The sequence below is a fragment of the Colossoma macropomum genome, unplaced genomic scaffold, assembly GCF_904425465.1.
Source record: "Colossoma macropomum unplaced genomic scaffold, Colossoma_macropomum, whole genome shotgun sequence".
In the NCBI taxonomy this organism is placed as follows: Eukaryota; Metazoa; Chordata; class Actinopteri; order Characiformes; family Serrasalmidae; genus Colossoma; species Colossoma macropomum.
The window spans coordinates 48777350-48787349 of NW_023494791.1; the positions used below are offsets into that span (position 1 = coordinate 48777350).

The window sequence follows — 10000 nt, forward strand, 5'->3', positions numbered from 1 at the left end:
AGTATTGATTATAATATAGATTTCTTATAATAAATTTGAACCCATACTATGGATTTGTGGTCTGGGTTTAATATAGTACAGTAATAAAAAGAGGCTGAGTGGCCCAAAGAATCAGCTATGCTATAAAAATAGCGTCTCTTGGGAAAGAGGGGGCTGTATGTCTAAACGTTTGATGGACAGCATATATTAAACATAAAGAATTTGTAAGACTCAGTGTGGCGCTGTACCGGAGGGCAGGCTGATGCGGTCTCCGGGCCGTAGTTTGATGCGGCTGCGGCGGAACATGCCGTGGCGTTGCTCCGTGCGAGGTTTTTCGCGGTAAAGCTGCTGGATGATAACATTAAGCTCGCGCTCCAGGATGTGGATCTCGCGCTCTGCCAGCTCCTGCTCACGCCGCCGCAGCGCCTCCTGCTGGCACTTCTGCTGCAGCGCAGCCCGCGTTAACTCCTCTTCCCACGACCTCAGCTCCTACAGACAGAGACAGTTACAATCACTGGCCAATTTATCAGAAACACCTATCATATAGACGCACTCCGTGGGTTCACAGATGCAGCCTTTAGCTCATCACTCTGCACATTTTTCAGATTTTTTCAGTTTATGGAAATAATGGACGTCGTGTTCTCTGGGCCAAAGAGGAAAGGAACCATCCCAATTATTACCAGCGTAAAGTTCAAAATCCAGCGTCTGTCATGGTGTGTGTGTGTGTGTGTGGAGGGGGGTGTGGGGGGGTATCTGTTGCATATTCTGAGGGGTATATATGCAGTTTGGAACAACATGTGCTGCCATCAAGATAATATCTTTCAGGGACGTCCCTGTTTGCTTTAGTAAGCCACAGTGGCTTTGTACTTTCCATTAAAGAAAATTGGAAAGAGGCTTGAGATTACTTTTCTAGACACACAGTGGGACACTGACACACTACTTTGACGACATTCTGGTAAAACTTTCTTTTGATGCTCCACTTTACACCAATCAGGCATAACATTCTGACCACCTCCTTGTTTCTACGCTCATTGTCCATTTTATCAGCTCCACTTACTATATAGGTGCACTTTGTAGTTCTACAGTTACAGACTGTAGTCCATCTGTTTCTCTGATACTTTGTTAGCCCCCTTTTACCCTGTTCTTCAGTGGTCAGGACCCCCATGGACCCTCACAGAGCAGGTACTATTTGGGTGGTGGATCATTCTCAGCACTGCAGTAACACTGACGTGGTGGTGGTGTGTTAGTGTGTGTTGTGCTGGTCTGAGTGGATCAGACACAGCAGTGCTGCTGGAGTTTTTAAACACCTCAGTGTCACTGCTGGACTGAGAATAGTCCACCAACCAAAAATATCCAGCCAACAGCGTCCTGTGACCACTGATGAAGGACTAGAGGATGACCAACACAAACTGTGCAGTGGCAGATGAGCTATCGTCTCTGACTTTACACCTACAAGGTGGACTGACAAGGTAGGAATGTCTGATAAAGTGGACAGTGAGTGGACACAGTGTTTAAAAATTGTAACAAACTGAGTGGTCTTTAGCCCGGAGGACACAGTGTCCATGATTTCCAAAAAGAATTTCAAATGTTGATTTGTCAGACCACAGGACACTTTTCCACTTCCTCTCAGTCCATTTTAAATGACCTCGGGCCCAGAGAAGGTGGCAGCGTTTCTGTTTATATAGTTTCTTCTTTACATTTTAGAGTTTTATCTTGCATTTATGGATGCAGCGACGAACTGTTTTCATAGTCAGTGTTTTTCAGAAGTGTTTCTGAGCCCATGCAGTGATTTCTACTACAGAATCATGTCTGTTTTTAATGCAGTGCTGTCTGAGGGCCAGAGTCTTTAATGATATTTTGTACCGTAGATGATGAAAAGCAGAAGTTCTTTGCTGTTTTATGTTGAGAAGCGTTCTTCTTGAATTGTTGCACTATTTGATGGTGCAGTCTTTCACAGAGTGGTGAACCCCTCCTCATCTTTACTTCTGAGAGACTCCGCCTCTCTGAGATGCTCTCTATACCCAATCATGTTACTGAACTGTTGCCAATCAACCACCAGGTGTTTTTTTAGCATTACACAACTTTACCAGCCTTTTGTTGCTCCTGTCTCCACTTTTTTGGAATGTGTTGTTGGCATCAAATTCAAAATGTGCAAATATTTTTCAAAAACAATAAGATGTCTCAGTTGCAACATTTGATTGGTTGTCTTTGTACTATTTTCAATTAAATATAGGGTTTAAATGATTTGCACATCATTGCATTTTTTTATTTAAATTTTGCACAGCGTTCCAACTTTTTTGGAAATGGGGTATTTCAGTTTGATCGATTATTTTCTTATTTATTTTTAGTTACTGCTCTATAAAAAGAACAGACCAACTCCTCTCTGCTTAGTATTGTTTATCTCTGTCTATTATGCAATAAAAAGATAAAAGATCTATACTTTACAACATTTAATCAGAGCCATTGCTTCACCTGTTTTTCCCCTTTTCTGTATTTTAATATTTTATACTAATGTTAAAATCTTATTCTCTGCTCATTTTGCTCGTGTTATTGTTTGCTAATATTGTATTCTAATGCTGTTTGCTATCCGGTGTGGCCCAGAGGAGGATGGGTTCCCCTTTTAAGTCTTGGTTCCTCTCAGTGTTTCTTCTTCTTGCTCTTAGGGAGTTTTTTCTTGCCACTGTCGCCACTGGTGACGCTCATGGATTTTTCTGTAAAGTTGCTTTGCGACAACACCTGTTGTAAAAAGCGCTACATAAATAAACCTCGGCTTTGACAACAAAGCCATGCCTTGAGAAAAGATTAACAGCAGAAGCTTATTTACTCCAGATGTTCTCCGTATTCAATCAGACTGTGTTCTGTGGTGACCTCAGACCTTTTCTTTGGCCCTCAGCTGGTCGAACATCTCCTGTATCTCCAGCTTCCAGTCGTCCTGCAGCGAGTGGAAGGACTCAGCGGGCATCTCGAAAAATCCTGACTCCTCAATGGAGGTCAGCTGGTCCAGGACGGTGGAGAAGGGTGGCCGTGAGTGCGGGTCAGTGCTCCAGCAATCTGCCCACAAAAACAACACATTACACAACTGAGACACACCGCCAGACAAATTCTTATATTTGAATGTTCCTGCTGTTTAACTGATAACCTTAATTATAATGGTAATAATATCACAATATTATTATTAGGGATGCATCAATAATTTTTTTCAGACTGAGTACAAGTACATATTTTAGTGCTCTGATACTGAATCTGATACCGCAACAAATTGCCTACTTGGTATGGAATGAAGTAGCTGTTAGTGTAAACGAGTGTGATGTGCCTTAACAGTTAAATCATTAAATCTATCTGATGTTAACGAAGGTTGTTAGCTCTGCTACATCAGTGATCTCTGATCGAGTTCCCCGTCAGAAAAGCTCTTCTGTACAGCTGTAAGTAAAGTAGGTTTCATAGTTTTGATCCTCATCTGTCTCTTTCAGCAGCAGCACAGCGACAGCAGGAATCACATCTGAGGAGCTCACGCTTCCAGTTTTCCGTCTTGTTGGAGTCGTTTGATTGGCCGGCTGAGCCGTAGCTGAATGTCCTCTAAAGCCAGACAGACACTGTGTGATGTTAGAGATCTTGTTCTTTGGTGACTCTCACTGTCCGTTTGAATAGACCATCGTGTTCAGACAAAGCTACGATTTATAAACTCGCACTGTACGAAACGCTCCGTCTGACTGACCTGCTACGGGAAACGCAGCCTCTACAGACGCTCTGACTACAGACCGTTATCAATAAAGCTGATTCACTCAGAATAACCGAGTACTGAGCAGCACTGCTAACACTGAGCACTGAAGCTAAGAGCAGGCGCTGATGTTCACGGTAGGACAGTTCGGTCTCTCTACAGCCTGAGTTACTAAAAAAACAACATATCAACATTTATACCTCAATATTCTGTTCTGTCAAATAAAGTCGCATATACGGACTTTGGTAGTAAATGTCGACTCTTTTTCTCCTCCGTTTTGTTGGCCTACATGTCTCCACCCGTGTTGGTGAAGCGGTTGTGATTGTGTGTTTATAAACAGTCTATAATCTCTCAGTGTATCCTGGTGGGAGTCTGCCGAGGCAGAATGTTTAAAGTGAGCGACGGCTTTGTGTCCGACTGTGACGGAGTCAGTAACTCTTCTTTGTGTGAGCAGATCCTCCTCCACTGCGTCTGTTCATTAACACGGCAGCGACACTCTGCTTACGGCACACGGTGTCATCTGGTTCCAGAATATTGGAACTGGTGAATTTGACCAGTTGGGGAATCAGTCAAATGAGCGCAGCATTGGCCTGATACCCAATATCAGTACTGGTATCGATGCACCCCTATTAAGTATAATCACTTATAGTAACATTGAATACAGTAGAGTCATGCGTAAAAGATTTAGGCACCTGAGAAAACTATATTTAGGCTGTTTATTTGGGCAGTGAGTGTTTATTTGCTCAGAAAAACACTAATATAAGACTAAATGAATAACATTAACACTGTAAGTAGTATTTCATGTGTGTCAGTGTGTTTAACTATTTCCTGCCCTCTCCTCGAGGAAGCCCAGTATTAACTGTATTTATCATTCAGTACCTGCTTCATCTAATCAGTACTTCATTATGTTAAATCAGCTGCTGATGGAGTTTAATAAATCCATGTGATGTCTGGAGGCGTCCAGAGGAAATCTGGAACCAAACTTTGTTCTATTACTTTTTCAAAAGAGACAATTTTCACACCTTGTTCTGTATTAATGTTTATTTGCATTAATTCTACTGTTACACAGTGTTTTTACTTATTGCCCGGATGAATGGTTTTAAATAATGTGCTTGGCAGGGCCGAACAGTTAAAGGGAAAATATTTAATTGAGATTTTTTGACTGTGATTTAATTTGTGAAGCTCAAGGCCTGTATTTTGGCCAAGAACTCCAGCATGTCCAATTTCTTTCCGGCTCAAGGGAACACTGAATGTTGCGTGCCAGAGAGCTGGTTAGCTGTGGTTGTGATGTCACAGCACGTGTTTTGGTTGCCTCTGATTGGTCTAGCTCCTCTGCATTTATTCATCTCAGGCTCCGTGTTACTAGGTTCAGTGTTCACTGCTGATAGTGAAGACTACATCACTTCTCGTGATGTTATATTTTGGCTATATTGTCCACCCTTACAGGCGTAAATTCATTCAGACGTTGTCTTACCTTCCATGAGGCGAGCGAGGGGTTCGGGGCAGGTGGATGGGATGGGCAGTGCCAGCTTATTCATGGCCACTCCGTACGCCACAGTGAGTCCATCAATACCCCGAAACGGCACCTCACCTGTTAACAGCTCCCACAGCAGCACACCGTAACTACAGAGAGAGAGAGAGAGAGAGAGAGAGAGAGAGAGAGAGAGAGAGACATTACACAAACATTTTTTCAACTTTTCTGTTTATTTAAACAGGGTCATTAGCATCAACACAAAGCAAAACAGAACACACTGTTAAAGCACCATCTGTGGAACCTGTGGAACCTGTGGAACCTGCCACTGATACACATTTAAAGTACCAAAAAATAACAAAAAAAAAAAATCCACCCAAATCAGCACCGAAATTCTCTTCATCTTTCATACCTTTTACACACTTAAACAACATTCAATAAACAAACAAGGATTTTATTCAGAGAAACTTTCAGTATATTTTACCATATATGAAAGACTATTTTGGAAGTGTTACATATCAGGGGTAGAAAAAGCTTGTTAGACTAATTTATACATTAATGAAAATGTAAAGCTTTATATTATGTGCATTTTACTGCTGATGTTTTCATATATTTTACTCATGCAGAGAAAAAACATACTTAACTCTGATTTTTACAGGATTTACTGTCAGTGTAGAAATATATATATATATATATATATATATATATATATATATATATATATATATATATATATATATATATATATCGCTGTTGTCAGAACAAAACCTCGTATCTCCAAAATGGTAACTTTACAGGAGAAGGAGAAAACCAACTTTACTTTTAATGTAAGTCAATGGAACCAGACTTTTTTCCAAGTCATTTTAGGTCATTTCTTTTAGTCCATCCATCATGAAACTGACAGGGTAACAGGTATTTTCAAATTATGTCAAAAACTGAAAAATGTAAAAAATGGAGATACAAGATTTTCTTCCGACAACAGCGATATATATATATATATATATATATATACACACACAGAGGATCTCTGACTCTGAAGGACGCTCTGTGTCTCTACTAAGTCTTCTCTAATCCCTGTGTGGGAAACCCCTGAGCTCAGACAGAAATAGCCGAGCACCGCTTCAGAGAGCAGCGCTGAACCTCACGCGTCTCTAGAACAGAGCATTTCACACCAAACCTCTCTGAACGAGTCTGTTTACATCTCGGCAACTAAATAATGCAGGAATTTTGAAACATTGGTGGAGTTCCCTTTTAAAAACAACCTGATTCCAAACTGCCGTTAAAAAATTCCTTAAAACGTACTGGTTTAGTTACTCATTCCCCAGCGCCAACACCAACACTACAGCACACACGATGATTACTGTAAGCTTTTACATTATTTAATGTGAATATCATTATATTATTCAGAATTCCAAAGCCTCTACGGCAGTTAGACGTATCGTTCAGTAGGGGAGGTCAATGTGACGATGTTTTATCATTTTTGTGATGTAACTGATGATATTGTCAATGATGGACAAGTGAGTGGAATCAAAAACGAACATTGACATGCTTTGGAAAGCGACTCGCTGCAGTGAAATAATGAGCCGAAGTAACCGAAAGTAAGCGCTAAGCTAACTCTAACCTGGAGAGAAAGTTCCTCTGGTCCGTAGGCTGACGTGCAGTGTTTTCTGTACTAAGACTTAGTGCCCAGGTGTGAAAACACAGCTGTGACGATGGAAAAAGGCTTGTTTTTAACGTGGAAAGTGCACAGATAAACAATTAATATTTAAAAAACATACAGACTAAACTATAATAGAAAGTAGGTCAAAGCGCTGCACTGCGATTTTTTTAACAACAAAATATGATGATAATCATTTTTAGATATCGCCCAGGCCTACGTCACAATACTCTTCTCTGAGTATGTCGTGAATATCATCAGTACTTAAGGAACACAGACTAACTGAACGCTTCAGTACAAAGTGATCGCTCATTATTCGGCCAGTTTAAGTGGATTTAGTGCAGTTTGTAAAACACAGAACAACCATTATTACAGCCTTAGGTTTTTATAGTATTTTTATATATCCGGCACTTCAGGTTCCATTTTGTCTGTTCCAACTTAATAAATCCCAGAAAAACTAAATATCATGATTCATATCGTGAATTGTGAAAAGTATCGTGATATAACATTTCTGCCACATCGCCCACCCCTATCGTTAGAGACCTTGCCCGGGGACTCTTATATCAGAGGAAATGAGCAGCCCACCTCCAGACGTCACTGCCTTTGGAGAAAGTAGAGGAGCGGATGACCTCGGGCGCCATCCACGCATAAGTGCCCGCTGCGCTCATCTTAGTGGTGCGGTGCCACTCTCGCGCCAGCCCGAAATCTGTGATCTTCAGGGTTTTATTGCTCAAATCCTCGTTTTCTACACACTCCAGGATTAGGACTACGGCATGAGGAGGAGGAGGAGGAGGAGGAGGATGGGAGTGAGGGCGAGGATATTTATTAAGGATGCAGGACGTGGGGTCATTCAGGATAAAAATATAAAATAGAATATAGTAGAACAGAATAGAACAGAATAGAATAAAATAGAATAGAATAGGACAGAATAGAGTAGAATAGAATATAGTAGAATAGAACAGAATAGAGAAGAAGAGAATACAATAGGGCCGAACAGAACAGAGTAGAACATAATATAGAGTAGAATAGAGTACAGAACATAATACAGAATAGAATAGAATAGAATAGAACAGAACAGAAAACAATAGAACAGAGTAGAACAGAATGGCAGATGAATGTTTTTGGGAAAAAAACAACGACAAGCAGGAACAGAAAGCAACAAAGATAAAGGAGAAAGGGGAGGAACAAGTGAAAGAACAGAGGGAGAGAGAGAGAGAGAGAGAGAGAGAGTCAGTTAGCGTTAGTCTTCTCAGTGACACGTTCAGAAAGAAAGGAAGGAAGAAGAGCAGATGTGAATTAGAGTCCAGGCTGTTAATGAGATCTGAGATTAAAACAGTAAATCTACAGTTAAATCAGTGAGACAGTCACACGACAATAACCTACACCTGAATATATGCTGTAACAGCAGCTTACGGACACCAAGCACCAAACATGGACAGAAGCATGGACAAAACTCAGGCTTCATCATGACCACTACTGCTGTTCTTAGTGGTTTTAGCTCTGCTAAATTTTCAATTTACTTTTTCACACTTTCAGAGTGGGGGTGGGGGTGGGGGGTGTACAGTGTGGCATGTGGGCCACGTTTTATGTTTTTTTTTCCCAACTTGTCAAATTTAGCAAATAAATAGAAACTGTGCACTAAAAAACCACATTTAACTGTTTCCCTCATCATAACTCACCTCTGCACAGCCATTTTCAACCTCTCTTTATCTTATAACAGACTGTTCTTGTTACCGTGCCTTTAAGACCAATAAATGTAAATGAGCTCTGTTCTGATTGGACGCTGCATTCAAAACGCAGTCCTGGCTTACACACTCCTTTTAACTTAAACTGCTATAGGCTGGAGACGTGGATGTGTTGGTTTTTGTGACAGAAAAAGACAACAAATTCATAACGCGCTGTTTTAGTTTCCACATGCTGAAACTGTAAAACTGAACTTTGCAAAATAACCCCAACCTCCTCACGGTGTGCTGAGTTAGCCACTTCACTAAAACCGTGTGAACAACCATGTCATTCAGCATTCTGTCAGAGGAGAGAGGAGAATTACACTCTGTAATGTCTTCCAGGTTTCTCAAACACTAGAGGGCGCTCCCGAGCGAGTCCAAAATGAATGGGTTAATATGGAGCATTTGAGCAAAATCATAGTTTATAAATGCTGAAATATTTTTCATGTAAAATAATTCATTCATTTCCTGAACACAGAGCAGCATAAAACATTTAACACTGCGGTTATATTTTAAGAGCTTTAAGAGTTTAAAACGGCGCCTCATGTCCGTTCATGACGTCAGTGAGCGCAAACAGCCAATGAGCTGCTCCGCTCGCCAACCAATCAGCACTCAGTAGCAGTAATAATAACCAATCAGCTCTCAGTAGCAGTTATGCTAACCAATCAGCACTCTGTAGCAGTAATGCTAACCAATCAGCGTTCAGTAGCAGTAATGACAACCAATCAGCACTCAGTAGCAGTAAAGCTAAGCAATCAGCACTCAGTAGCAGTAAAGCTAACCAATCAGCTCTCAGTAGCAGTAATGTTAACCAATCAGCGTACATTAGCAGTAACGCTAACCAATCAGCGCTCAGTAGCAGTAAAGCTAACCAATCAGCGCTCAGTTGCAGTAATGACAACCAATCAGCGCTCAGTAGCAGTAATGCTAACCAATCAGCACTCAGTAGCAGTAAAGCTAACCAATCAGCACTCAGTAGCAGTAAAGCTAACCAATCAGCGCTCAGTAGCAGTAATGTTAACCCTCAGCGTTCATTAGCAGTAATGATAACCAATCAGCACTCAGTAGCAGTAAAGCTAACCAATCAGTGCTCAGTAGCAGTAATGCTAACCAATCAGTGCTCAGTAGTAGTAATGCTAACCAATCAGTGCTCAGTAGCAGTAATGACAACCAATCAGCACTCAGTAGCAGTAATGCTAACCAGTCAGCTCTCAGTAGCAGTAAAGCTAACCAATCAGTTCTCAGTAGCAGTAATGCTAACCAATCAGCACTCAGTAGCAGTAAATGCTAACCAATCAGTTCTCAGTAGCAGTAATGCTAACCAATCAGCTCTCAGTAGCAGTAAAGCTAACCAATCAGCACTCAGTAACAGTAATGCTAACCAGTCAGCTCTCAGTAACAGTAAAGCTAACCAATCAGCTCTCAGTAGCAGTAATGCAAACCAATCAGCA

The 10000-nt window shown here is 41.0% G+C and overlaps 1 protein-coding gene across 1 annotated transcript in view; it reads right to left on the reverse strand.

Annotated features, from left to right (window-relative positions):
* Positions 1-7591, reverse strand: part of map3k9 (mitogen-activated protein kinase kinase kinase 9) — an 18635-nt gene extending 11044 nt beyond the window's left edge. The window contains exons 1-4 of the mRNA XM_036573535.1: positions 7411-7591; positions 5172-5320; positions 2855-3030; positions 228-468 (exon numbers count right to left, since the gene is read on the reverse strand). Of these exons, the coding sequence (XP_036429428.1) occupies positions 228-468; positions 2855-3030; positions 5172-5320; positions 7411-7493 (649 nt within the window). The 5' untranslated portion in view covers positions 7494-7591. The remainder of the gene's footprint in view (positions 1-227; positions 469-2854; positions 3031-5171; positions 5321-7410) is intronic.
* Positions 7592-10000: the final 2409 nt, after the last annotated feature.